The sequence below is a fragment of the Anser brachyrhynchus genome, assembly GCF_964034855.1.
Source record: "Anser brachyrhynchus genome assembly, chromosome: 1".
In the NCBI taxonomy this organism is placed as follows: Eukaryota; Metazoa; Chordata; class Aves; order Anseriformes; family Anatidae; genus Anser; species Anser brachyrhynchus.
This window is the reverse complement of record NC_137694.1, coordinates 123,884,812-123,899,405: the sequence shown is the minus strand read 5'-3', so window position 1 is coordinate 123,899,405 and position 14,594 is coordinate 123,884,812. Positions and strand designations below refer to the sequence as shown.

At 32.4% G+C, this 14,594-nt stretch overlaps 1 protein-coding gene across 23 annotated transcripts in view; it reads right to left on the bottom strand.

The window, feature by feature from the left end:
• The window catches only part of DMD (dystrophin), a 1,241,121-nt gene that overhangs the window by 628,866 nt on the left and 597,661 nt on the right, over positions 1 to 14,594 (bottom strand). For all 23 annotated transcript variants that reach the window (XM_080576230.1, XM_080576221.1, XM_080576232.1 and 20 more), the window contains one exon: positions 5,978 to 6,172. In XM_080576230.1, the coding sequence (XP_080432356.1) occupies positions 5,978 to 6,172 (195 nt within the window). The remainder of the gene's footprint in view (positions 1 to 5,977; positions 6,173 to 14,594) is intronic.

Below are 14,594 nucleotides of genomic sequence, written 5' to 3'. Positions count from 1 at the left end.
TGTACTGGTATATTAGTAGTAATACTACTATTAAGTAATAAGAAGATACTGGTAATTAAAAAAAAAATCATTTTATCCAACAAAATCCAGAAATATTTACAATAAATAAATAAATAAATAAATAAATTTAGGACGAAATCTGAATGCCTCTGTAAGTGACAAAATGTGGTTGTCATTTTATAACCAATTAAAGCAATTAGGCTGTATTTACTATTTTGTAAATCACAGAAATCAAAATCCTTATGAAAATCTGACATCAATGCTCTGAAATAATTGCATACAAACAAGCAAACAAAAATACCCTAGGTTCCTAAAGCTCTGTGGCTGTAAATACTAAAACATATTACACTGCCAAAAAAGGAAAAGGAATGTTCCGTAGGGCCTCTTTATTACTAGTAACTTGAATCCATATGTCCTGAGAAATGTGACTTACATTTAGCAAACTACAGGAAATACTTAAACCAAAATGAGAATGGCAGAAGCCTTGTCTCTGGGATGATTCACACTAAGGAAAATGTATCCTCCCTTGGCAGCAATCTATCACCAAGAGCAAAAGGTAGCTGGACCTGTGGCATTACTCAACAAGCAACATTTGACTTTCCCAGCATAAGATCTTGCACTCAGTGTTCCTTACTCTACCTAAATCTTGGTTTTATATTCTCAGGCCATGGATAATTAAGGTATTCAATGTTAGTAAACTGGGTATAAGATATATCAGGGGATAAAACTATCAAATATCTCCAAATCTTCCCAAATTATATCCCTTGAATATAATGGAGGCATCATCATCACAAAAACATCACATCCACAACTAAAATTTTAATGAGCAGGGAAAAATGTAATTAAATGTTAACATCTGCCAGGCTGCACTTAGGCAGTCAAGTTAACTGGCCTTCTTCTCAGTAAGTCTGAATATCAGCTAATCTCATCACCCCAAGAAGCACTTACTGTGTTTGACATGTTAAAGTAAATAAATGAAAAGTAATGTGCCTATGTATATTGAAATTGTATACATATATATATATTAACCAAGTAGATCAATTTTGTAAACATTAAAAATAGAGTAAATGCATTTATTCACTTTAGAATTGATAAATGGCATATTCCTTTATGTTCAGAATTAGTAGCCTATGGAGAGGCATATAATTTCTGATTTATATGTCAGATTTGTGCTTTTGTTTAAAGCAGAGCTGCTATAGACAAAGAAAGATAATACAGCTGACCTTCTGTAACAGAAATCCACAATTGAATGGCATAAGGTGGTCCAAAAAAAAAAAAAGAGATCATGTGTGTCTGCACAAACCCATGTATCTCACACACATACCCCATCTATCATTCATGTTCAGGAGAATAGCTCCAAGCAGTTAGTTATCAAAAATGCCTTGGGAGACTTTGTAATATGGTTAAGAGAAGTGCACAAAGCTTTAATTTTTAAGAGAAAAAAAAAAGATTATAGAAAATCATTAGCAGCTGAAGTGACAGTAGCCTTTGGGGAATGATCCATCTCATTGCTCTTGAAAACAGAAATCTAGGGACTCAACTCCAGTTCATTTTCACTACCTGAAATTTGCCTTTATCTGACAGGTAAAGACACCTTTCTGTAAAAATCCAGCTCCTTGGTAGTTCACACACAAAGCAGCCACCAGCATTGTTTTACTGACATATAGTTAGACAGTACATTTGATTACACACAGTTCTAAGATACAGTTAATTGAGTTTTACTGAGTTGCAGCAGAAAACTGCAACTGCATGAATGTCATGTTCGCAGATGTTTCTTGAGAAGTCTCTCCTCGGACACACCAAATATGGATTTCAATATGCAGAAATTCAAATTTACTTTTGGCAATCCGAACATAAATAGAACAATGCTTTACAATTATACAAGTAGCAGATTTTTTTGATATGTGGTGGTTTTGTACTAATTCCAAAAACAGCAATAGCACAATTGATAGTAATCATGAATGACTGGAAAATTCCACAAATTACTTATAATATTAAAATCAGATATGGGTATTATTTCTTTAATAAACTATATTGAAAAGGGGATTATTTTGGCTGTCAGAATCATGGATGCATAATGTTTACATTAAATCGCTGTATCCTGAAATAAGCCACAGTAGGAATCTGTTCAAAAAAGAGTTCTGTCAGCAGATGAATGGTTATAATTACCACACAAAGGCAAAAAGAGGAGAAAAAAATATATATCAGAGCATGAAAATACCTATATTTAAGAAACAACAGCAACAAACAACCCAATTTTTAACTAACTAAATAAAGAGTTGACTCAAAATACACATGAGAATGAACTAGAACTATTACAATGATTATGCAAGGAGTTACATACATAAGAAACCTCTTTCTCAAAGAACCAGATGGCTTTCCATATTAAAACTATTACATAATTTTAAAATATTATAGCTAAATGTAGAATCATATTTTACAATACAATGTTCCTGCCAAAATTAAGATTAAAAAAAAACAAACAACAGCCTGGTAAGTATAGGCCTTACTGCAGATTTGCAATGTTAACTATGTTGAGTAAGTAGCCTCATAAAATAAGCGTTTTGAATTCACAGTTAACATAGTTAAGTAATGAATAGGCATGACTATACTGTGACTATAACAGCAATTCTTAATATGAAATTCTACTAAACAGTTTCTCACATATAGCTATAAATGCAAATTAGATTTCCTAAGTTCCAGATAGACCGTTTCATGTTAGTGCACTCATTTTTGCTATGTGTTAGTAAACAGAAGTAGGTTTGAGATTTAATTCTCAAGTTAATAAATTTCTTTATTTCAGTGTACACATATCACACTAAATAATCTGGAATTTGTACAAGTTTACACGAGATCATCACCACACAGGAAACCTCTAGTGTAGTAAAAGTAATGTAACTTATTTTCCAGAACCAGATTAACTTGAATAAATGCAAATTTGTATTTTCGTTTCACTTTCAGGGAGCATTTGGAACATCCAGTGCCAGTACGGATAATTAGCTAAACTCTTTGAGCTGTCTCCCCTTTGAAGGTATTTTATCCTTGCACTTGATCATGTCTTGAAATCTATTGTAATTACAATCAATGCTATATGCGGAAATCAGAAATTATGAACACAGAACTAGCATGAAATTCCAGAGAGTTATATTGTTAAAAAAAAAAAAAAGTCTTGCTTCCAAATTGAAATGAAACATCACCATTGATAGCAGACAAAAATACCATAATGTTTGTGCCTGTAGCAAAACTTGTCCTATTTTAGGAGCATCTCATTAAGTCCAATATATTAATCTTTCAATCTATGAACTGTGATTTCCCATATGATCAAGTGGAGTTTCATCTCTGACAGAACTGTAATATTTAAATTGTTTCTTAAATAATGTAAATACAGTGATGAACAAGTATGTTAGGTATGTATGTATTAGGACGTACATAACAGACCTTTAATAGGATAATAGAAACATTGCAGTTGCTGACTTTATGAGATAAGGAGACAAGACCTGGTTTCTCTATTTCTCCCACTCACTAAAACTTGCTATGAAAAGAACATTCCTAGAAGCTGGTTTCAGCAGATTTACTAAATATGCCCATAAAACCATTACAATTTACTAAATGTTAGCAGTTATAAGATTTTGGCTACAAATAATCATATTTTGCTATTTTACATCTCTTTGACATAAAAAGTCAGTATTAGAATTATCTTTGACAAATAATAAAAGCATTTTTTAATTTGTATTTGATGTTTGTCCTATTAGATTTCAGGTTTAACTTGACTGATTTCAAGCAATCAGTTTTAAGTCTTACTATACACATTTACTTTGCAGAAAAATGTTCAAAGCAGTTAACACTGAAAGGTTCTTGTAAATAAACCTATTTTTCCTTTTAAGGATTAATTAAAATGGATCATTTCTGAATGGGAGTGAAAAAAAATCACAGTTAAAACACAGAGCTATTCGTGACAGCTTTGTAATTTGATTCATGCAAATCTGTCAGGGATAAAAATCAACTACAATTTAATTTCAAACCTTTTCCAAACAACTGCTGAACAATTTATGCACTACTTTTCTATTTTTACTGCAAGATAATGACAATGATGAATACTTTTACTTGGAAATAAATATTCATTAAGCAGGCTCAGATCAAAACTATACCCTTCCAAAAGCCCACAAATGTGTGAGAACCATTTGCCTTTTCTAAGAGATTTATTTAGGAGAAAGATGGAAATGTTCCCACAAATGCATCTCGTAACAATTTAATAGTTCAGTTAAATTAAACCTATGACAATACTTCTAACCTCAGTAATCAATATTATTAAAGTTGGTGTCAACCCTAATAATACCTAATATATGTGGGTAAACAACAGATTACTTATGGATGTAAATCAGATAAAGGTGGCTCAAATGTAAAGCATTAAAAAGCACTAATCTGAAGTCAATTGCCAGTAAATTGCTTGATGTAGGTCACTGTATTTCCAGCTCATCTAGTAATGAACATAACGAGTTTATAGACAAGGACCAAGTGGTAGCTTATGAGGTATGATTTACATGTTCTATGACTTTTTTTTTTTTTTGGGTGCATGAGTCATTCTATTGAGAGTAATTATTTTAAATGAAGAATGACAATAACATTGGCAGATTGTATGCTCTAGAAATTAACTTGGGGCAGTCAATACTCGTAACCCCTTTAATCTACTGGTACTAAATCAGAAGACGTAAAAGGAATAGTCTGCTGTTACTTCACACCGTCCTATTATCAGTTATATTGTTTCCCTTGCTCCAATATTTCACTGCTATGCTTCACTGGATGAGCTATACTGTCTAGGCTAGGGAACTGAAAACACCTTAATTTTTGAGAATTAATAAGCATAACTATATCTGTGTGCATGTTCATGTATACACACACAGATGCGTAAAATGTATAGGATTTATAGAGATATCTATACAAAAACTATAAATGGGCACTTTGAATGTCCTTACCAAAGCCCCTATTCCAATTCTTCCTAAAAGCTTCTTTCAGACACGACTGTGGAAAAATTCTAGCCTCTCTAAGCTAAAGTTTCCTTTTGTTAAAAACTTTTCTTCCCCAAAATTATCACAGAAAAATGGAAATGTGGTCTCTTCATGCTGGATGACAATTTGAAATTTCTGTAAATATATGCAGAAGTTGAGCATGATTTTTTTACAAGGCTTCACTCACAAGCATTATTCTGCTGAAGCAGATAACTCATTCACCTACTTAGGCTTACAACTTTAATCTTGTTCTCATCTTAAGCCATTCTGTGTTGGAAAAATTCCACCAATTTCAAGGGATTTCACTTTTACAAGTAATGAAGAAACTAGGCAGTAATATTTAAAGTTATATTAACAATACTGAATTAGCTTTTTCTTAACTACAATAGCTATCTACTGGCCAGTATTTTCTGTCTGGTTAATTAAACTCTTAACAATTGCACAGAATATATCCCCAGTTAGACTGCAAGCTTTTGTAGTCTAGCATGCAATGAAACAGCTGAATTTTACTTGGTTTTGCTTCTTTTTCAAAGAAAAAATAAAGCTGACTAAGATTGGGTGTGGACAGGTTTCAAGCACTTACTAATTACTTTAAATTAAAAACACACACACAAAAAAAAAAGAAAAAGAAAAAAGAAAAACAACACTTGAACTACAAATTTACAATTTTAAATATATAACTGTCTCTGTCTGTCCTTTGTTCCACTCCTTCACTCAGGGCCAGGGCCATGCTTTGAAGATACCTTAATGCTACTGCTTTTCTTACAAATGAAACAGATCAAAATAAATTAATCCACCAGTGTCCTTACGTTTCATACCAATGTGTCTTCACTTATAAACATCCATATATGCACACATCACAGAGGGGCTGAGTACTTATAAAAGGATATATATAAGAGTGAGCACAGGCTACCAATACACAGAAGCCTCCACATCACAGAAACATACCACTGTAAAGAAAATTGTCTTACCTTGAGACACTCTTCTTGTCTCAAGAGATCCTCATAATCCTTAACCTGCAGAACAGGAGAATTAAGGCGTTCTTCTACTTCAGACAAGGCTTGCAGAAGCTGAAGGATCTCTGCCAGGTATGTAGAAGGCACATAAGTGGTTTCCACAGTCATACTTTCAGTCATCACAAAAGTTGTATCTTCATGAACTGTTTGCTAGTATAGATATACAACAAAATGCTTCCTTTAGTTTCTCAACACTACACAAATTTATAATTTAATGCAATTTCCAGTTCACAATTAAGAACCAATTAAAATAATTTATAAAGCCAAGAGAAGGAATTATTTGAGTTTTTTTTACATAGATCACTAACATTTCACTAGTTTGTTTGAAATAGCAGGTACTAAATTAATCCATGCAAAAGTATGCAATCTTTTCTTCTCTTGCTCTCTTTCCAAGGAAATGAAGATAGAAAACACAGAAGTTCTCTGAGATTATGGTATTACTAAGTTTTAGTGCTAACTCTTTCATTTTAAATTTTCACACCTCTTTAAGAATCTGTCCTTCATTATAGAAATTCCATGCATGTAAAGTACTAAGTCATTTCAAAGTGTCAAATAAAATAATGACTCATATAATAGATATGCGTTCTTAAATAATATTCAACACAAAACAACTAGATCAACTAAGCACTTACAGCACTATACCTCTCTCTTCAAACAAGAAAGTATAGTACGGAATGTCATGATTTGAATGGTCTTAAATGAATCAAATTCCAAAAGAAAGGAAGTTCCAGCAATACACCTCCTCAGGAAATTAAATCCCCCTCCCCCCCCCCTTTTTTTTTAAATCTGTAATCTGGACAAATATGAACTAGACGCCCTATTCTGAAAGCACATGCATACACCAAATGTAAAGAGATCCCAGAATATTTTGGTTCTGATACAATAGAGAATTGGTCTATAGCGTTTGGAAATATATAGACAAATAAGGTGACAAAACAGTAACAGTAAATTCTCTATATTTATGATTTGATGGGTTTGTGGATCATAGAAAAAATAATACCAAAAAGTGTGCTTGGAGCTTCATTTATATAAGCTCCAAATAGACAATCACCTTCATCTCCATTAGAAAAGGTAAAAATTGAAAATATAAACTCTGATTTTGATAAGCATAGGCTATTATTTATTTGTTTTATCACAGCATATAGGATTTCTAATGTGGGACCAAGATTGATTGGGATTGATGCCTGCCTTCTCAAAACTATAAACTTTACTTGTTGAGGACCACAAAGAATTTTTACAAGCAATCATTGATAAACATTATCTTAAAAATCATATTACTTAGATGTTCCAGTCCTAATAGAGACGATAATGGATTTTGGAGTACTGTATGTGAAACACAATGGTCCATGGCCCTGGAAAGAACAGCCCTGTCCATCCTTTCATGGATTCTCCTCTCAGTTACCAGTCTTAGTCACTTCGTTCTTCAATTTTCTTTAAAGAGTCTTAATATATGCACTCACACACTCAAGATGATGTATGCATATCACAAATAAAGTCCATGAAGTTATCTCTAGACTTGTGTTATTCTGCCGCATTTTCTATGCAAATTTAATTGCTCTGCTTACATTCTTTTAACTAAATGACTGTCTCAGGACATCTGCTAACACTGGAAACTCTCTAATTAGCATTATATCACTACTATCATTTTTATTATTTAAAACAAATTGCTAAAAAATAAAATAAAATGCCTCCACTCATGTTTCATGAATAATGCTCGGCAAAAATAACAGTTTACCCCAGTTAACCCAAAGGAAAAAAAAAAGTTCTAATTGATTAGATAATGGGAGATTCTCAGCAGGCCACTGAGGCATACAGCGATAAATTTTCATTCCTCAGGACTGTGCTGGGACAATTCTACATGCAGCAAAGAACTTTAGATCCACACAATGAACAGTTTAACTACAATTTTGTTTTCCTTTTTTGACTGAGAAGACAATAATTATATTCACAGTTATTAAAAGCATGGTAAGGGTGCAAGGTTAGTTACTAAGGTTACATAAATATGTAAACTGTAAAAAATAACAATAAAAAATAATTAAATTCTACAATTGTATTTGCTTAATCCCTTTTTAACCTGAATTTAGCCTAACTCTGTATACATCTTGTATACATATAACTATTTACATAAAGTAAAATCTGTGCCTTTTTGCTCTAAATAATTATTGAAATCAGACAGAAATCAAGCAGAAATTTGATGTGTGAGCACTTCACAGAATATCATGTCTGATTAGTTACAGTAGCACCAAAACTGGGTTTCTTTCCACCACTGCTACAAACAAGTGATAGAAAAGCACTGCTCCAGGCAAAATTAGTTAAAATCTGAAGACAGGGGTGGACTTTGTATGACCTATATGATCTACTCAACCCTCAAAATGTGTGTTATATTTAACTCCACAAATGCTAATGAGCTGTATGCAGCCAAACTTTCATACTTCCATTTACAGAAAACTCAACATTGTTATTTCTGACAGCTGGACAATTACTGGTGTAGTTCTACAGGAAACATGACTCAGGAGATTTCTAATTCAACTGAGTCATTGATGTTTATATTACTAGTTAAACTGTAAATTACTACAGCTAGATGAATAAATAGATGGATCGCTACATGAAAGAAGTCTACTAGAACCAGCCCTCATGTTTAGCAATATTATTTCATACTTTATTCTAAAGAAGTGTAACAATCCAAATTAACAATTTTTGAAACCTATTTAAATAAAAGACTTCAAAATGTGATAAAGCTGAAGAAGTGGGTGTTTCAAGACATCGCAGGAATTCCTTTCCTTCTGTCTTGCCTTCATCAATAGTGTACCAGAGCCCAGAATATGGCATTTTGCACTAAGGAATGAAGGATAGGCATTTGCAGAATTGCTAATTTTAATCAGAAAAGAAGGGATTTTTTTTTGGTTTGTCCATTGATTGCTGTAATTATCTTGAAGATACAACAGGCACAGTCCTTCCCTATATTCTGGACAAGCTATATTACCAGAAATGCACCACTGAAATTGAATTGTATACTAGCATTGCAATAAGAAAAAAATAATAACAATAAAAGAAAGGAGAACCACCTGGGAACCACCACTTTAAAAATAATAACAATTCAATAAAGATGTATGTAATTGTTAATGCCAAAATGGTTAATGAGAAGCAAGGTAGTTAACATTTTATAAAGATTAAAGATAAGAAAAATATAAGAAATTTTAAGTTTTCTTAAATTAGAAAATTTAACTTTTTCACGAATGATTTTAAATACACTGTATTGAATGAATTGGCAGAATACATAAGATAACTATTTTAAAATACCTGAAAATATTTGAAAACAGATAACATTTTAAAAAGAATATAATACAAATAAACATGAATGATGAGGGAAATGCTGTTGTAAATGGCTGTTTTCCATCATTATTTCTGCAAAATAACTTCTAATTGATGTTAATTTCTTTTGTATTTTTACACAATTGTCAGTAATATACTGATGTGCAAAACATTTTGTTGTCTCTGAAAAAGCAGTTTCTTTTGGGTAAGGCTTAGCATTTCATACATTCCTTTTTACAAAATGTCATTATCAATAAGTTGAATTTTCTTCTCCATCATTAGCACGTTTTTAATCAAGGGATAGAATCTTTCCATATATGTGGCTCTATGTACATATGATAAATAAACAGATTTTATTGACAGATAAGTTCTACCTGGTGCAACACAAAGAAGTAACTCAAAGAGCTGCACCCTATAAAAAAGACCAATATACAAAACAAAATGAAACAAAGAAAAACCAAAAACAAAAACAGGAATAAGGACATTTTTGCCAGCAAATCAATATCCCCACAAAAGAAGTATCTGTAATTACGGTTCCTTACCTCTATGATAATATTATCTTGTACTGTCACATTCAACTAGCCTTGGAGCTAGTTTATTTTCTATTAATACTGGAAAATCATGTGTGTATGTGTCTATGTACGTATGCATCTATCTGTCTGTCTGACTCTCTCCATTTCACCCTTCTCAGCATACACATTTTGTTCCCTGTTTCTGCAAAGGGAACAAATCCCAATATCACTTCTGCTATTCCAACAGTTTATAGCCCCAAAGCCTCCAACTGTTCTACATTGACCTTGACAAGTGCTCTATTTTTGGTGTCTTCTCAGTATAGGCATCCAAATTAATAGCAACCTGAATGCACTGTGGTTTTAAGTTAATAATTTCACACAAACAGAATATGCAAGAGGAGTGAAGTAGTAAACTACTGTACCATTACACTACCCCTAGAAGCATCCTGATGAGAAGTTTGGGAAAAGACAAAGAAGCATGTGCTTCCTCCTGAAGTGAACTAATACTTAAGCATTCTTTACTAGTGACTAGTTGACTAGCTGCATGAGAGTGTAAAAAGTCAGTCATCTCTGAGGAATAAAGGTAGATATGCTGATCCGAAAAAAAATGAAGCAGGTAGCAGACACCTTCTGGAAGAAGGCAGACATGCTTCCAAGAGTCCAATAAACTTCTCAACAGTTTATTGCTTTCTAGATCAAACTGTAAAGTACATGAGATTCACTAGCCCACAGTCAGCACCAATCTATCAGATAAAGATTTAAAAATGCAAAAGAGTGATCGAATGGTGTCAGAGATCAATAAAATCTCTTTCAAATATATATTTATATGTAAAGAAGCTTTTATACACTCATTTCTTTGCCGACTGTGAGAGATGATGTCAGCTGATGTTCAGAAAGATAAATTCTGTATCTTCATTACTGCTAGCACATCTTATCTGTGTGTATATATTTAAAAGGCAGATCAGAATGATACAGAGAATATGGAATTATTATTATAAGACTGGATGGCCTTAGTCAATCATAAACAAGTTATCCATCAGTACAAAAAAGTAGCATCTCTCTCAAGTACAGAAAATTTTTCATCCTCATTACAGGATTTAATATGTATAGAATGTTTATGTAATTTCATAAAGTCAAGGCCCTAAAAGGCATTTGGCAGCATCAAAATATATTTAAAAAAATAAATAATAATTTTTTTACATTTTCAAGTAAGAGACTAACTACTATTTTTTCATGTGATTTTGCTACTTATGCATGATTGTAATCCATGAAGGCCTGCACAATACAATACTTAAAACATAGACTTTAATGACTGTATCCAACTTTATCAGTGACTTACATAAAAACTGAAACCTTAAAAATACATATGATTACATTCACCACAGTAGCCCCAAACTAAGAGTGAAATCTATGCTAATACCCAAGTACTAAAAGGTTTTTTGTTTGTTTTTCATTTTTTTAAGTAAATTAAGTGCCAGTGTTTCCAGGATTTGAGATTATGGGATAAGTATTTTGACTTACACTATATTCAGGAGTGCAAACAAGAAATGTTTGCTTATGAAACATTTCCTTAGACTGATATTCCTTAGTGAATTAATTGCAGGCCGAGGGATTTCAACGGAAGAGCAAATCAACTTTTTATTGACAGTCCAACACTGAAATGTGACGGAATTTAGTTTTGGAAAAATACTGTGTTTAAACCACTTATTTTTTTTTCTCTTGGAGCTTTCTTTCTGTATAGTACACAATTCAAAACAAAGAAAAGTCAAAAACCTGAAACCCAACCTGACTGATATCAGAAATATACAGATACAGTAACCAGGAATCTTTTTGCCCACTCCTCACTTCCATCAGCTCAGAGATCTGCATTCTGTTAGAATAGAAAGTCATTCATGGACAGAGAGTGATTTAGATCTTAACAAGACTTCACCATTCAGGCATATTTTACTGTCTGAGAAATGCTGCATTAATGCTTTTTTATTTTATGAGCTATAGATGAAAAGAAATAAAACCACTTAAAATGAAACTTCTTCATAACAACACTAATTTGAAAACATTTCAGAAAATTTTACATGCTAAAAATAGCAATAGAAAATTGCAGGATTTGATTTTGAAAACTATAATCAACATATATAGACCAGAGTGAATTTACTTTCACTGTTCTACTTTTGACCTTCCGAGTTTGAATGAAATGCTAAGTTTTTTTCCATAAGGAAAAGGTCTGTTCCCTGTTCTTCAAGGCTTAAGTTGTGGGATTTCTCCCCAAAAGTCTGATAGTCATCCTACACTCTGATGAGCTCTGTATGGTGGACTGGATAGATCCCTATGGTTACTTAGCTCAAAGACTTGGAAGAATTTTTATTCCACCCTCATTTCTTTTTGTACCCTTTGAAAGCATTATTTTTACATTGAGATGAAAGAGACAAAAGTTATAATGACTAATTTTCAACATTTAACCCAAAGTAATTAGTTATTATATTGGTGGTATTCACAGTTTTAACTTTGTTAACTTCGTGGTTTTTTTGTTTGTTTTGTTTTCTTTTTTTTTTCTTTTTTTCTCTCTCTCTCTCTTTTTTTTTTTTTTCCCCCCCCTCAAGGACATACATTTATAACTTAAAAACTATGATAAAGTATTTTGGTGCTGCAGTGAATCCTCTGTATTCTGCAAACCCTCAGGCCTTTAGAACCCACAAGATGTAAAATATCCTGTATGGAGAGGTAAAATGAACAGCTTTGGTAATCCCCTTTCCTTTTCCAGCTGCTTAACAGTGATTTTATTTTATTCTGGTTTAGATAATTGTGTCCATATCCGGACACGATCAGTACCTCACCTCAGGCTGAGGTACTGCTGCACATTGAACTCAGTTGCAGCTTATCTGAAAACTTACTCATTGACTAAAGACTTCCTAGCATTCACACAAAGGAGAGGCTAATGTGACTAGCACAAATTGGAAATTCTGTCATATTCTAAGTGCAGTTCTGCTATTGATTTTTAACCTTGACAACTTCTATCATTATCCATTTGTTAAGCAAAGAGAAATTAATTTCAAATGTGATGGGACTGGGACATAAGACTCAAATACTTTATTATTCTCTGTGACATAAACCAGGTCTTTTGGAAAATAAAAGAAAATGGAGTATGTGTGTGATACATACATAAGATAGATAATGTGTATCTTATGCCATATCTGCAATGCTGCCATTCATGAAGAAAGACAAAATCTAATAGTATTATGGCCTAATTGACTGATTTGAATTACTGGGATTTAGAAAATGCCTTGTTGGAAATAAACTATGCATATATGTTAATTACTTCTGATAAAAACTGGATTATCACAATCCATTAATTGCAGTAGTTCAAAACTGAAAGTTTGTATGTAGTTTCATGTGACTTTAAAAAGGTATTTGTACCTTAAAATAAAATGGAATTAAAAAAAAAATAAAGACTATAATTCATAACCATTAAAACAACACTGCTCAGGCCATGTACAGTCCCTATCTGTGAGTCAAAAGACAGAGCCATTGTCTATTTAATACTTCACAAACAACTGGTTCCCAAATCACTCATAATTTGATATTAAATCTAGACAATGAAGCTTGTAATTTTTTTTTTTTTTTAATTTAAGGAACCTCGACATATTACATTTGAATAAAAGCACATTTCAAAAATAATACATGATCCATTTTATATATATCTCAGCTGATTTTGCACCCATATGTTTATCTAAAAAAAGCTGCATGTTGGAACCATTTAATTTAATTCTTTTGTTGTATAGTAATGCACTAAGATGGAGATGATTTAATTACATAGCATTTTATAATTCTTACCCCTTTTCATGCATACGTCTGTCCACAGAAGAAATCAGTATCTTAATATCTTAATAATAGAAATCAGCAAATAAGTAAATGCTTAGGTACTCATGTTACATCTTGGAATGAAAACAAAAAATCAGAACACTGCAACATCTACATCCTAGACTGGCTTTAAAACAGGTATTAAAAATATGTATTTAGTATCTTGTATGGTTTTACCTGGAAAAGATGTTTGGAAGCGATTATATATGTAAACCTTCAGCAGACAAAATGTATTTTAAAGTTTTTATACTCCAACTACAGAATAAATAAATCCATGAGCTGTTAGCCATTTCTGCCATTCAAATTGTAATATTTTTCACAGTTGCAAAAATACATACATTATCAAGGAAATGTCATACTTTTTGAGGAATACTTAGGGAAGTATTTAATTGACACTTTAGAAAACTGAGTTCTTCTACACAGTCCTCTATATCCTTGTAACCATGACATGCAATTGTGACAGTGTCTGTGGGTTATTAAACCAGCAATATACACTCAAATTCTCCCACGCAGCAGGAACTAACCTTAAGAATGGAAGGAATTTCAAAATATTTTTCATCAAAACTGAATTTCAAAACTATTTTTCTAGGACAGTAATAAGCTATAGAGAAGAAACAATACAGATTGTGACAGAACAAGTTTCTACATGTTATGCTGGTGGGCAGCCTTCCTAGGATAAAATTTTGGTCAACATTAACTTAGTGTCTGACTTATTAAGACTGCAGAGGTGCCATGTTCACAACACAGCATGAAACTTTAGGGCTGTTTTGAATTTTATCTGTAACTCTGAGGACTGACCACTGAGGAACCAATATATATTAAATAAAGCACAGATATGTTAGAATGTAGCCCATTTGATGTCCAAATTGATGAATCCATTTTTAAATTCACTG